Consider the following 15,333-nt stretch of genomic DNA (forward strand, 5'->3'; position numbering starts at 1 on the left):
AAGCCAAGGTGGAGATAGAAGGGGATAGAAGGTTCAAGCATTCGATAAAGATTACTGGACAAAATAAAAATTGATCGAAGTAAGTCTTCGATATGAAAGACTGGGAACATTCTGCACCTATTGCGCGCTTCTAGGACATGATTCCAAGCATTGTCAACAATAGTTGGACGACTCTACCAATGACATTGTGGGAGAAGAAGCTATTGGAGAATGGGTGAAGGCATATCAAGTAGAAAGGATAATTGAGAGTAATAAGAATTTAGACTCGTCTTATGCCAGAGCTTCTGGTTCTTCCACCCCTCAACCAAGGGAGAAACCAGCTCCCTCTTGGCTGCTGGAGAGTTTTGCTGATTTAAATATAAAAGGGGATAAGAACTGGGCGAGAAAGGCTACCATTCCTAGTTAATGATTGAAGAGGAAGGAAATGGCATCTTCTCCGACACCCTGAGACTCCAGCGGGTACGGTTAAAAGTGATGTTCTATAGGAAAGACATATCTCAATGAATACATAAGAGAATATGATTACTATGGGTGAGGCTAAGGAGGACAGAGGAGGAAAGCAAAGGTATCAAACAACTTGCTAGGCAAATGGGAAGCCACTGGGAGACCTACGTTGGATATAAAAAGGGGAATAGTGGTAAGAAAAATAGTGGTAGCTCAAAGAAGTCCTATTTGGAGGAAGTCTCAGGGTGGTAACAAGGAGGTGGAGGGTGCCAGCCGTCAATTGGAATCCAAACCTTCATGAAGATCTTAAGTTGGAACTGTCGGGGTTTGGAGAGACCCCTGACAGTCCAAAACCTTAAAGGGATTTGTCAATCCCACTCCCCCGAGGTGGTATTCATTTGTGAAACTAAGAATCAACCTTGAATGGTGGAAAGGAAGATACAGGCATACAGGTTTGAGTCTTGGAGGATTGTGACCCAGTTGGGATAGTGGGAGGTTTAGTCTTGACTTGGAAAGAAGGTGTGGAGGTGCAAATCCTCTCGGAGAAAGAGTATTGTATTGCTGCCACGATCAAAGACTTGTCTAACAAACATAGTTGGGGCTTAATTGGTGTTCATCTAAACACAAACGAACAACTCAGAGCTGATGAATTACAGGATCTGTCAACTATTATACAGTAAATGCAAAATGAAATGATTGTAATGGGAGATTTTAATGTCATCGCTAGCCAGGAAGAGAAAAGGGGTGGAGGGCTGAAATCTTGGTCCTCGATTTTAGATTTTAATAACTTTATTGATGGAAGCAGCTTGATAGATCTGGGTATGGTGGGTAGGAATTTTACTTGGTCCAATAAAAGGAGGAATGAAGAGCAGTTTGGGAAAGGTTAGACCGTGTTTTGGCAAGCAACCGCTGGCTGCACATGTTTCCTTCTAATACGGTGATTAGGCTGCAGGAAAATAGATCTGATCATGCCCCTTTATTATTGGACACCAGCTCTCATATTGAGATCTAAATGCATATTTAAGTTCCAACAGAAATGGTGTGGGGTCGAGGCGGTTAGAAGGGTTATTATTGAGGCCTAAAACTCCTACTTTGAAGGTTCTGCAATGTTTGTTCTAGCTCAAAAATTGAAACTTTGCAGACATCATCCTGTGCCATAGCAGCAAGCATCTAAATCCAAATCTAAAGCTGAAATAGAGGAGATCCTCAAAAAGATAGAAGAGCTTAGAGAGGCAGGAATTAATGGAGGAATTGAGGTTGAGGAATTGGAAAACTTGCTAGAGGACACTTTTGGTAGGGAGGAGAGTTACTGGAAAGAGAATTCTCGTATAAAATGGCTGAAGGAGAGGGATAAGAACACTAAATTCTTTCACCAATCCTTTCAATCCTGGATATGGCGTAATAAAATCTAGAAATTAGAACGGAATGATGGGAGCTTTGCTACATTTCGAGCTAATATAGCCTTAGTTGCAAAAGACTATTTTAGAGATATTTTTTCTTCTTCCAACTCAACTAATCCGGAATTAGAATTTGAAGACTTTATTGTCAAAGTAACTCTAGCCATGAATTGGAGACTTCTACGGCCATTTTCCTTAGAAGAAGTCAAACGGGCTATGTTTAGTGTGCACTTTGAAAATGCACCACCTGATGATGAGTTCACAGCGAAGTTCTTCAATTATTATTGGGACATCTTGGCTGGGGATGTGTTTCGAGCGGTGAAAAGCTTCTTTATTAGAAGTAGAATACTCAGAGGTTTAAACCACACACATATTTGTTTAATCCCAAAGGTTCCGAATGTTATAAAGATGGCACAGGTCAAGCCGATTAGCTTATCTTTAGTGGTTTATAAATTTATTTCTAAAGTGATTATTCATAAACTATAGAATATCATGAACAAACTAATTAGTCCTAATCAAAGTGCTTTCTTAAAAGAAAGACTAATTAGTGATAATATACTTATAGCTCATGAATGCATGCACTATTTGAAAACCAAGAGGACGGGCTTGAATACTGAAATTGCCATAAAGCTTGATATGATAAAACTTATGATAGAGTGGAATGGCATTTTTTATGGTTCATGCTTTGAAAGTTAGGATTTGATCAGGGGCGGAGTCAGGTACAAAGAAAGGGGGCAATGACCCCCCCAAATTTTAATTTTTTACATGTAAATTATATGTAAATTTTAGTTTAGCCCCCTTAAAATTTTATTTTAGTCTTATTTTATTGTGTAAATATTTTTTCCCTCTAATATTTCATCTAGCTTCGTCCCTGGATTTGATCCTAGATGGATAAGTTGGATTAAGGAGGTGGTGACTAAAATTTCTTACTCTGTTATTGTTGAAGGTCAAGCCTTTGATTTTTTTAAGCCAAATAGAGGAATCCAACTAGTAGACCTTCTATCACTGTATCTTTTTTTTTTTTGCAGAAGGTTTATCCTTTCTATTGGACAAGGCAGAGCAAAACTGTCTCATCTCTGGTGTCCAAATTAATAAAAGATGCCTTCCCATCAATCATCTATTTTTTGCGGACGATTCTATCCTATTTAGTAAGGCCTCGGAGGACAGCTGTTCTAATCTCCTGGAGATCCTTACTTTATATGAGAGCTTTAGTGGTCAGAAAGTAAACTTAACTAAATTAGCTGTGTTTTTTAGCAACAATACCCCGGGAAAAAATAGAAATGCCTTGAGTAACAGACACAACATTAGACACATAGGAGTATAGGTCAAGTATTTGGGGCTCCCTTCAAGGGTTAATCGGTTGAAGAATGAGACATTTGGGGCTATTAAAGAGAAAGTGAGAAAAAAGATCTAGGGCTAGAAACGACACTTATTATCTACGTCAGGTAGACATGTGCTAATTAAGGCAGTCGGGGATGCCATTTCTATTTACACACTCTCTTGCTTCAGGCTTTCAGATACTTTAATCTGCGAGATTCACAATATTCTCACCCAATTTTGGTGGGGGTAAAAAGGCACAGAAAGAAAGATGACGTGAATTAGTTGGGATACTATGTTTAGACCAAAGAAGGAGGGTGGCCTTGGTTTCAAAGACCTGCGAGCTCAAAACCTAGAGCTACTAGCTAAACAATGCTGGAAACTAGATACGCAACCTCAATCATTATTATCCAAAATTTTCAAAGGCAAGTACTACCGCTACAGCAGTATTATGAGAGTAGAGACAGGAAGCTAACCTTCTTGGGGCTGGAGAAGCCTTTTGGAGGGTCGCAAAGTTCTAGAAAAATGCCTATGTTGGAAGGTGGGCAACGGGAACAGCATTCGCATTTTCCAGGACCCATGGGTAGCTACATCCCAATCTCTCCTTGTCTCATACAACTCAGTTATCAGTAACCAGATTCTTAAAGTAGCATGGGTGAATGAGCTAATCATGCCTAGCAAACAATGGAACCTAGAATTAATCAGCCGTGTTTTCTCTTCAGATATGGCTAACTGTATTTCGCTAACAAAAATTGAGGAAGGTGATGATTATTTATTTTGGGCTAGAACCAAAAGCGAAAAATACGAAGTCAGCTTAGGCTACCAAATTGCCTACCTTTTCTATCACTCTCCAATTGATTACTGCCCCGATTTGATGTAGCACAAAGAAACATAGATTGAGCTCTGGAAAATGCCCCTACTCCCGAAAATCAAATTCTTCCTTTGGCGATGTTTGCACGAAAAGCTTTCGGAATTGGCGAACCTCCACCGCCGCATCCACACAATTTCTCCTCTCTGTAGGCGCTGCAATCTCAGCCCCGAAACCATTAGTCATTGTTTATTCTTCGGCCAAAAATTGAAGGAGGTCTGGATTAAAAGCTCATTACCTGGGTTGGTTTGTGGAGACGGGTCCTTTTCCTTCTAACGAACGTGGTTGGAAAGTGTCGGCAAGCTCAAGAGGTAGAGAAGCAATAAACGTGACTTCCAGATGTTGGCAGTTATGTGTTGGCAAATCTGAAAATCAAAAAATTTGATTATCTTCGAAAATGACATTGAAGGAATAGAACAAATCCTGACTTCAGCTAGCAACCTTCTTCAAGACATGCAAGCCCACACACTTTAAATTTCCTGTTGGAGTGTTTCATCTCCTTTTCTTAGATTTTTGAAGTTTTATCTTCTTTTCTTAGCCTTTTGGTATTTTAGCTCGTAAATGAGTTTTTGGGAGATCCCCAATTCACCTATGGCTGTCCTATTTATGGATAATGTCTATTTTATCCAGTTGAATAAAATAGTTTACCTTGAAAAAAAAATCTAATTAGAGTTTTAATTATGAATACCTTCAATTTGTGAAAAAATATCTAGTTAGCTCTAACAATTTTCACACTAGAAAAAGATATAATTATAAAATTAAAAAAAATAGTGTAAAGACTTAATTAAAAGAAAAAAAAGTATAAGGATCTGATTAAAATTTTGATGAAATTATAAAGATTAACAAAATAATTAAACCTTTATTCTATTACCGAATTAAATAGAGTTAGAGCAAGTGTGAATAAACAATTGAATTAGTTATTTAAAAAATTAAAATATTTTGAAGTATTTTTTAAAAGGTCACAAATTAATTTTAAATATTATACTAAATAGTAATAACATAATTTTTCGTAAATTAAAAGGTAAAAGAGTCATTTATGAATCTATTTGTTCTGAGGTGCTACATGAAACAAAGATGAATACAGATCTATACATGAAGTTTGGACTCTTTTAGGTGAATGTTTCAACTTGTTCATTGAGTTGATGGATTATTTGTCGTTCTCGCTTGGAGGTGATAGATAGTACTTACAAGGGACTCCAATACTTAAGTTAGCAAGAATTTTAAATAGGGTTAAGTGAATTGGGATTAAAAATATTTGAATTTAACAGGGTATTTATAGAGATAGGTGAAAAATTGGTCATCACTTCTAAGTCTCTTCACTTATAATAGTGAATAGTTTCTTCCTCAGTATCTAAAAAGTTATCTTATGTTGTGGTGTGGACTGAGTTGGGAATAATAGTATTTAATATAGTAGATGATAAAGTCTTACTTGCCACATAAGTCGGGTTGGACATGGGTTACAGTACCCGTATGGCTTCCTGGATTGATCTGGTTAGATCTAGTGGGCTCCTATGGGTCCTCTGTAAAATTGGATTAGCTTTATTTGGACCATGACTTTATTTATAAGCAATGATATAGACGCTATCTAAATTAGTCCTTAGTCTCTTAATAAGTTGACAAATTTTTAATTCAATAAAAACAAATAAAATATGAAAAAATTTGACCACTCAATATGGATTATCCCAAATAAAGAATATTTTATTATTCTAAATAAGTTGATGTGCCCTAAAAAGAGTAACTTTGAGACAAGCATTATTTTTAGACCCGCTAATGAATTATTCTCTAACAAATTAATATAGAATATAGAATATTATTATTGTTTCGAGGAATTATCTGAAACTAAATGGATGTGAGTCTAGACGCAAAGTCTAAATATTTTTGTGTTAAAGTCTCCAAATTTTTCATTGAATGAGAGTAATCATTCAAAGTTTTTGTAAAAATGATAACAAGAGATACCTAAAAGAGATTTCGATGCTTAAGATACTAAGAGTTTTTACAAATTTAAATGAAATAGGATTGAGAAATATTCGAAATTTTATGAGATTTATAAGAAATAGAGATGACTTGGCCATTACTTCTGTATTTTGCATTTGTAGTAGCGGGTGGTATTTTTTTAGTTCTTAGGGAGATTATTCCACGTTGTAGTAGATGATGATCAATAAATAGGAAAAGTCTAGGAGGCCAGCAGTTTTATTGAATTTTGGCCAGCATGTAACCAGCAGAGGAAGGTGAGCCATTGGATGAAATCTCATACCAATCTCACACCATCAAATTATCATTGATAGCTAACAATCACAAAAATTGCTGACCCTCTAGCATTGCTCCAATAAATAATATCTGAACTAATGCGGTGACAAGACCTTACTTACTGCGTAAGTCGGTTTGTATATGAATAGCAAAACTCATGTTCTGAATAATTCAAGTTGACATATCCAGAATCTAGTCGGGTTAAATGTGCAGAATTAGTGGGCTGTTTAGGAGTGATCTAATCTTTGTAGAACTCTTAATTTCAAACTATTTAGACTAAGATATAAATAATTATATATCAATGAGAGAGAAATTAATTATTTTTTTATTATAAAAGATTCAAATGTTGATAATACTAACCATAAATAATTTAAATAAACTTAAAAATTATCAAATATTACCAAGTTTGGTAACTCTAATCAAAGTTCAATTTTAGGCTAATGTCATATCCTACGTGGTAATATAATTTATAACATGGGAGTAACGCATTTTACTTGATTAAATAAAATAAAATTAATTATTTTTCCTTTTAATTAAAATGAAACTTAATCCTTTTGTTGGATTATTCCACAAAGCCATAATCTTTTCCAACGAAATCATTGCACTCAAATGCATAGATTTTTTGGGCTTCATCCAAGACCAAGGCGAGTTCTACAACAAATTTTATCTCTATTTAAATCAACTCACCTTTTGTTTTCTATCTTAGGTTTTTATTTTGACAGAAAAAAAAAACTCATATTCATCTACGAGCTAATGAATAATCAAAGCCTCCGATTCCAATAATGAAGCTAGAAAATTAGAGAATACCTACATGGCTAAGACACTAATAAAAATGAAGGTATATAGTCAAATAAACTTATTTTATATTGGATTTTTTCTTTTAAAAAAGCTAATTTTTAAAACGAAACAAATGAGAGAGCATGTGTAACGTGACTATAATTTATAAGTTTCCCAAGAAAAAGAAAAGGGAGAATGAATTTGATCATATTTTTTAAAATAAAGTTTTTCACCAAAAAAAGGTTACAAATGATAAAAAAGAAACAACTGAGATTATTATTGTAGAATTAAAGTGATAAATAAATTTCTAAAAATTTATATTTTAGATAGATTAATTTAGAAGAAAATTAATAAAATCTTTTAAAATAACAAATATAAACACACTATCTTCAAATTAATTCTTATAATTAAGATAAAAAATCTTAACTTAAATTATTATTATCTTAAAAAAATTTAATAATATTTTTTTAAAAATTAATATAAATTTAAAATATAAATTTTCAAAATTTATTTATCACTTTACTCTTATTATAATATTAATCTCCTAAAACCATGCTGAAAATAATATAGTCACGCAAAACATCCAACTAAAAGCGTCACACCAATATTAATATTTGGATATGCTTGAATTTTTTATGACCATAAATGGGTAATTATTAAAAACAAGCTAATGATACTTGAATTATGATTTGTGCCAACATATATTCTTTAAAAATATTCCACACATCAAATACAGAGATGCCATTCTTCATCCATAAACAAAAGTTGGTTAAATCTCAAATGTCAAAAAAGATAAATAAATAAATAAATAAAAGAAGGTTAAATCAAATAAGGGCGACCAAGATTTCTGTCTGAACTCGAATATTTTAGAGATTAATTTAGGATCTATTTGAGAAGTTTTAAAAGTAATTTTTGTTAGTTTTTGACTTATAAAAAGTAATAGTATTAATGTCTAGTGCAATTTTTAAAACTAAATTGCAGCTTTCTAAGAAGTTATTTAGGAGCTTATAGAGAAGTTAAAAAAATGACTTTTCTTATAATACTACTATTTTTTATCACATTTTTATAAAATAAGCATTTTTAAAACTAAAAATCCAAACACAAAATAACTTATTTATAAGTTATTTTTAATATAGTCATTTATTACTTAAGTTATTTTTTTAAAAGTAGCTTAATTGAGTTATTTTCCCAAACTGGACCTTAATATAATTTTATCGAGTCTAAAACCGGATAAAAATTTTAAAAATAAACCCGGTCATTATTTAGGTCAAGTCCGGATCAAGATAAACTCGACTTCACTTGACCTATGTATCTTTTAAGAGGACTAAAAAAGTACATATATATTTTAAATTAATTCTAATATTACATTATATTAATTATAAACTTATTGTTTTATTTTTAATCATACTTGTTGAATTAAAAAATAAATAAAAAAGCACGAAACTAAAATTTATGGATAAATTCAAATTTAAATATGAATATCAATTTTTTGATAACAAATATATATTTTTTTCTTTATAAATAAGTATTATAATATTTTGATAAAAATTTATCAATATTTAGACTTCATCCAATTTAGATTTGATTTAGTGTGACAAAAAATAATAAAATTTTATTGTATTTAAAATCGAATAAACCGATAAAAATTTTAAAAATAAATCCTATCATTATTTAAGATCGAATTCGAATCTATACAAACTCGACTTTATCCAGCCATGTACACCCGTAAAATCAATTATGTAGCAATCCACAGAAGACCAGTGTATAAGCTGGTCCCTATTTGACTACTTATTAGAGGTGCTCACATTCTATTCTAGCTTTCTCCAGAGGGTTAATAAGAGTAGCACTTGTCCCTCTCTTAACAACAATGATTGGCACTCCAATCATAAATTATTTAACCACTAGTTTAATGGCAAAAACGTGTCATCCTTAATCACCATAAAGAAAATCTCGCAATGTGACACCATCCTTTTTTTATTATTATTATTTTGCATTATAAATAATATTTTTAAAATATAGTAATAATAATTTTCTATAAATATTTGATGCATTTAGACTACGTTTGTTTTTCTACAATAATTTTAATAAAATATATTTTTTATGATATTTTTAGCAATATTTTTTTAATATTTCAAATTAATCCTCAAAAATTTGTAGTTAGATATTAAAAAAAAAATAGTTATACTTTTCAAATTTTAATAATTTTTTACTCTTTATGTAAATTTTAGTAAAAAGTAGTTTTTATTGTTATTTAACAAAATATAATAAATTAAAAAATCAAAATTATCAAATCAATTTATACAAATAAATAATTTCATATAAAAATTAGTTTATAATAAAAATGGATGATTAAAATTTGTTAAAACTAGACTAAAAATGTCTGATTTGTATATTATCAGATAAAAATTCAGGTGAAGTTAATTTCACATAAAATTGATATCTAAGAGTCGTTGAATGAAAATTTAATCAAATCAGTCAAATTATTTAACATTTCTCAAGTATTAACTTTACGTGAAGTTGATTGCACCTGAGTTGAAAATTTAATCAAATCAGTCAAATCATTTAACATCTCTCAAGTATTAACTTAACGTAAAATTGACTGCACCTGAATTTTCACCATATTATTATTATTTTTTCACCCCTGAAATTTACAGTTACTACTCCTTTCGAAACTTCCAACTCGGCACGTAATTACGTAACTATTACTATCATCCATTTAAAAAAAAAAAACAAAAGAAAAGGTTTATTAACTAAATAAAAAATAAAAATAATATAAAATAATTATATTATTTCCCGTGTATTGTTAAAATTTTTTTGGCAAATTAGATCTGTGTCCCGCACTCATTCGCCCTCACACAAATCTCTTCTGCTTCAGATCAGAAGAAAAATTTTCGAAAATCTCATAACACAACTGGTATGATTGTCTTATTTCGGATCCATTTTTTTTCTTCTTCTTCTTCTGATTCTCTGATTCCATAGTCATGTCACTGTCTTAGCTTCTGTTAACTTCGATCCCACACTTTTTTATAATCGATTTTCGCGTTTATCGATCTAATTTTCCCCCATTTGCTACGAGGTTTGAGTAATGAAATTGTATAACTTGCTCTCGTTTTGATCATTTACCAAGCGGATTAAGACCCGTGGTGCGTTCGATTTTCAAGATTAAATCTGTTAGCTGTTCTTATGTGAACGGGGATTTTTTTATTTGTTATTTTAATTTGATTAATTTACTGGCGTTTGGCTTGGATTTTTGTATTATTTTGGGCACACAATTGAATTGTAATCTTGATGGTTCAAGTTAGATTTAAGTAAACTGTTGAAGCTTATTAAGATGGTTTTAGTGTTTATGTTTGTTAATGTCACTATCATTTTAAATTCATCTTTTGTGCGTTTGCTGTATCGGAATCATAAAGTGGAAACAGTGCATACTATGAAGTGAATTTAGTTTTCTGTATTTGGTTTGACACTTTGGCATGTATTGACTTTTGTATGATATGCGTTTTGTCTACTTGTTTGAAGTTCCAAAATGGGAGTGGATCAGAACTTTCAGGATGAGGAGGGCACCTTGGAGATAGGAATGGGTATGTATCTTGTCTAATTTATCCATCTTGTTAATTTTCTTTTGTGATCGGATTTCCTGTGAGTGTCTATACACACTGGTATTCATATAATGCTTGCCATCTTTAGGAAAAGATATAGTTTGCAAGCTATGCGAATGGATTGATTTATCGATCAGTATTGGTAACTTGGAGTTTCCCTCTAAATTGTATGTTTGTTGACTAACTTTGCAGAATACAGAACTGTATCTGGAGTCGCTGGACCGTTGGTTATCCTTGATAAAGTTAAGGTAATATGACTGTGTGGTGTCCATTATGCGTATTGAACATTGTTTTCTCTTTTATGTTTGCCACTGAGGATGTCCTGATTTTAGCTCGGCATGACTAGTAAACTTTTTATTGATCAACTGCATTAGGGACCCAAATTTCAAGAGATTGTTAATATTCGCTTGGGAGATGGGAGTACCCGTCGTGGACAAGTTCTGGAGGTTGATGGCGAAAAGGCTGTGGTTCAGGTGAGTGCTTCCTAATCATCTGTTGAACTTGTCTCTTATCTTTGACTTGATGCCTTTAACTGTACTTCTTCATTCTTTTATACATAACCTAAATATTTTAGGATTCCCTTGCCCGCTTTATCTTGCTGGGTAGTTTTATTTTTAAGGGATGCCTCTTTCAACGAAAAATGCTTATGTATGCCAGCAAGTTAATGTTTATTAAACTCTTTTTCTTAATCTGTTTACCAGGTTTTTGAAGGTACATCTGGAATCGACAATAAATTTACAACAGTGCAATTTACTGGAGAGGTATAAACTATATTTGCTATTTTCACAAGGTTTTCCTGCTGAAGTACTTTTGCAATGATTTGTTCTGGAGGGTTAATTTTTCATGTTATTAATCTTATATGTTACATGATCACTTTTTCTTGCCCTTTTTTATAAGTCTCAAACATTATTATTCGTGAGTATTGGATATTGAATTGGAACTATAAAAGTTTTGGTTATAAACTTGTTCTCTAAATTTCTTTTGTGTGTTACTTTTATTGCATTGGAGTCAGTTCTTCCCTATTGTTTTTCCAGGTGTTGAAAACTCCTGTCTCACTAGACATGCTTGGGCGCATATTTAATGGTTCTGGAAAACCAATTGATAATGGCCCACCAATATTACCCGAAGCTTACTTGGACATATCAGGTATTTTCTTCCAGGGTGCTCTGCAAGTTGGTGTTGATATCTGATCTTTTTCCCTAATATTTTCTATTAATGCAGGAAGTTCTATCAATCCTAGTGAGAGAACCTATCCTGAAGAAATGATACAGACAGGAATATCTACAATTGATGTCATGAATTCTATTGCTAGAGGTCAAAAGATCCCCCTGTTCTCAGCTGCTGGTCTCCCCCATAATGAAATTGCTGCACAGATTTGCCGTCAGGCTGGCTTAGTCAAGCGATTGGAGAAAACAGATAATCTTCTTGAGGTATATCTGATTTACATAAGTGCATTGCATCCAATATATTAATGTTGTTCAATTATAAATTTTGAAAAATTATGACGCTTTGTGCTCCAGCTGGGCATACCTATTTTTATTTCTCCCTTAACCAATGAACTTATTAATGTCATTCCTTATTGAAGGTGGTCTTTTTTCTCACAAATTTTGTCTTGTGCAGCATGGAGGAGAAGATGACAATTTTGCTATTGTGTTTGCTGCTATGGGAGTTAACATGGAGACTGCACAATTTTTTAAACGTGACTTTGAGGAAAATGGCTCAATGGAGAGAGTGACCCTTTTCCTTAATTTGGTAATCTTAATAACTAGTATACTGTTGTTATATAACTCTCCTTAAATGAGGCATCTAGTGGTAATTTTTGTACTTTTCTAGGAGGAGCTTATTCTTAGAATGTTTGTTCTGTTGCTACCATCTTTTACTGCAGGCAAATGATCCTACAATTGAGCGTATTATCACTCCTCGTATTGCTCTTACTACTGCTGAATATTTGGCCTATGAGTGTGGCAAGCATGTTCTTGTTATACTCACAGATATGAGTTCTTATGCTGATGCTCTTCGTGAGGTAATGTATCTTTACCTATAATTTATTAGGAAGCAGAAGGAAGCAAAATGAGATACCGTTTTCCTTTTTTCTTTTGGGTAATTCTGTATGTATATAACAATCCTTAGAGGCTTTGGTACAACCATTTGCTCATCTCTTTCGTTTACTCGTGGACTATGAGAAGTAATTGTAAAATGCCGATGTATCTCTCAATCAACTTGCCAGACACAAGCTATTGATCACTTGTTGATTATATAGGTATCTGCTGCCAGAGAAGAGGTACCAGGAAGACGTGGTTATCCGGGTTACATGTATACCGATCTTGCAACAATTTATGAACGTGCTGGAAGAATTGAGGGTCGGAAAGGCTCTATTACACAAATTCCAATTCTAACCATGCCAAATGATGGTAATGAAAAATCTTTATTGGTCAACTTGCATAATGAATCCTCAACACTAACTGACGGCATTTCTTGAATTCTTCCATACAGATATTACGCATCCAACTCCTGATCTTACAGGATATATCACTGAGGGACAGATTTACATTGACAGGCAGTTGCATAACAGACAGGTAGGTTGTGTATAAGCTTTTGGCTGTAATGAATATTGTAGATGAAGGTTAATTGATTGTGAAGTTATAATTCTCTATGTGAGACACTTATTAGTTTCTCTCAACTAAATTCTATTTCTATCATTTTCATTTGTCTTACAGTCTTAACTCTAAAATTATTTGGTTTATTTTGATATTGACACATCAAGGTGGAATTCTGTAAAATAGACTTCACTTGTTAGGTTTACAGGAATTTTTGTTATAAATTGTCATTGCATTGCTGCATAGAAGCAAAACACCGTTAGCCTTATTTCAATTTCCAATGATCTACATTTATTGTTGATTTTGTTTTGTGAATTCAATGTTGAAACCAAGACTAGACATTCTAATTCCTTTTAAAACTGAGCAGATATACCCACCAATCAATGTGCTTCCATCACTATCTCGGTTGATGAAGGTAATTTGATGTTTTATCTTTTGTTATCAAGGTGCTACCAAGGGTTATGTTCCTTAAATAGAAAGCCAGTTTAGTAGTTTGCACCTAATGATTGAACATTGGTGACCTCTGTAGAGTGCCATTGGTGAGGGAATGACTAGAAAGGATCATTCTGATGTGTCCAACCAGGTCTGTTTATTATTTTTTGTCCAAGTCTAATTACGCTTTTTTATAGCCATGTAGACATGTAGTAGTTTTAATGTTTATAGTTTACCTTATTGCCATTTCTTGGTTCTTTTCAGCTATATGCAAATTATGCCATTGGAAAGGATGTCCAGGCAATGAAAGCCGTGGTTGGAGAAGAAGCACTTTCATCCGAGGATCTGGTATCTACTATTTTCCCTCTCTAACTTCATTTTGATTAAGTGAAATTTTCATTGAAGTGGTACCAATGATATTCCTTTCAATGCCTCTTTTTATTAACAGCTGTATCTGGAATTCTTGGACAAATTTGAGAGGAAGTTTGTCACCCAGGGAGCCTATGACACTCGCAATATCTTCCAGTCCCTAGATCTCGCATGGACTTTGCTGCGGATCTTCCCCCGAGAGCTTCTTCATCGTATTCCAGCCAAGACCCTCGATGCTTATTACAGCCGTGATGCCGGTAACTGATGAGATATATCAAATTCTTAGACCTTGTTCTCCTGCAGAATCAGCTCCTTATGCTATCATCGGCAATTAATTTGTTTATTTGCTTTCTCGCCCAGAAGTCCATATTTCTCTCTAGCCTGCTTAAAATAATAAGAGGATGAGTCTGTTTGAGTGCCTCATATTTCGAGTCCGTTGAGTTAGTCAGAAAGAAAGACCCCATAGATACTGTGATTCCTATGCCATTTTTTCTATGGTGGGGGAAATATTAGTTTGGGATGGCGCGTTGATTGAATTGTGGGATGTTCACCGTCGTTGGTTGGTTCTTTTTTGTGTAGACTGCTTTCCCAATGTATGTTGCATGTTTTAGAATCTCATTTATATCTTGTAATTTGATGATTATTTAGGGTATTTGTTTGTAATGAGGATAGTTGTCAGCTGGACATGTATTTATCTATTTTTTGTTGATTAATAAGGGAAACCAACCTTCGTAGTTTCGGAATATGCCACAATGGGATTGGGAGCCATATATGCTGCTAATTTTGACCGGACTCAATCAGTGTCACTTAGATTGTTTCTTTCTGTTTGTGTTAATGTACTCGCATGGAACGGAATTCAAACGGCTTATGCCCAAGCTTCTTAAAATTTGGACACTGAAGACTGCTTTAGAATGGAAATGGAGTGTGAATTTGAGACTTTATATTATCATGGGAAAAAAGCAGAAAAGAAGCGTTAACAAATTTAGATTGATATTGAATAATAGTTAACAAATTTAATATGGGCTCTAAAGTTGTAGATATGTAGAATTCTACAAAATGGTTCAATAGGGTGAATTTCAGCGTTTATTTTTTTAGATATTGGTAAAACTTTGGTATAATACCCAGTTATTTTATGGTGTTTTCAAAATTATGGAAGCGACAGTATAAAATTCAATAATTGAGTGTAGTATAAAATTCAATAATTGAGTGTAATATGGACATGGTTAAAAATGACTAAAATCTAGTGATTTTAGGGAGACCAAAATTGTTAATAGCGATTTTGTGAG

The 15,333-nt window shown here is 33.1% G+C and overlaps 1 protein-coding gene across 2 annotated transcripts; it reads left to right on the forward strand.

The window, feature by feature from the left end:
• The first annotated feature begins 9,824 nt into the window (after positions 1 to 9,824).
• On the forward strand, positions 9,825 to 14,792 carry LOC112712212 (V-type proton ATPase subunit B2). 2 transcript variants are annotated; one of them, XM_025765035.3, is made up of 15 exons: positions 9,825 to 9,964; positions 10,570 to 10,631; positions 10,842 to 10,897; positions 11,024 to 11,122; positions 11,351 to 11,410; positions 11,684 to 11,795; positions 11,871 to 12,079; positions 12,270 to 12,401; positions 12,535 to 12,672; positions 12,910 to 13,060; positions 13,143 to 13,225; positions 13,614 to 13,661; positions 13,776 to 13,829; positions 13,943 to 14,026; positions 14,127 to 14,792. In XM_025765035.3, the coding sequence occupies exons 2-15, from the start codon at positions 10,577 to 10,579 to the stop codon at positions 14,310 to 14,312; spliced, it is 1,467 nt and encodes a 488-aa protein (XP_025620820.1). In that variant the 5' UTR covers positions 9,825 to 9,964; positions 10,570 to 10,576; the 3' UTR covers positions 14,313 to 14,792. The 2 variants fall into 2 exon arrangements, with proteins under 2 accessions (XP_025620820.1, XP_025620821.1); XM_025765036.3 differs by having other exon boundaries at positions 9,867 to 10,193.
• The last annotated feature ends 541 nt before the right edge of the window (positions 14,793 to 15,333 follow it).

Source organism: Arachis hypogaea, chromosome 9 (genome assembly GCF_003086295.3).
Source record: "Arachis hypogaea cultivar Tifrunner chromosome 9, arahy.Tifrunner.gnm2.J5K5, whole genome shotgun sequence".
NCBI classification, from domain to species: domain Eukaryota; kingdom Viridiplantae; phylum Streptophyta; class Magnoliopsida; order Fabales; family Fabaceae; genus Arachis; species Arachis hypogaea.

Excerpts from the sequence above, each read along its gene's own strand:
- LOC112712212 (XM_025765035.3), top strand. The coding sequence starts at position 10,577 with ATGGGAGTGGATCAGAACTTTCAGGATGAGGAGGGCACCTTGGAGATA. Across the intron at positions 11,796-11,870 it reads AGCTTACTTGGACATATCAG|GAAGTTCTATCAATCCTAGT; the intron begins GTATTTTCTTCC and ends CTATTAATGCAG. Across the intron at positions 12,673-12,909 it reads ATGCTGATGCTCTTCGTGAG|GTATCTGCTGCCAGAGAAGA; the intron begins GTAATGTATCTT and ends TTGATTATATAG.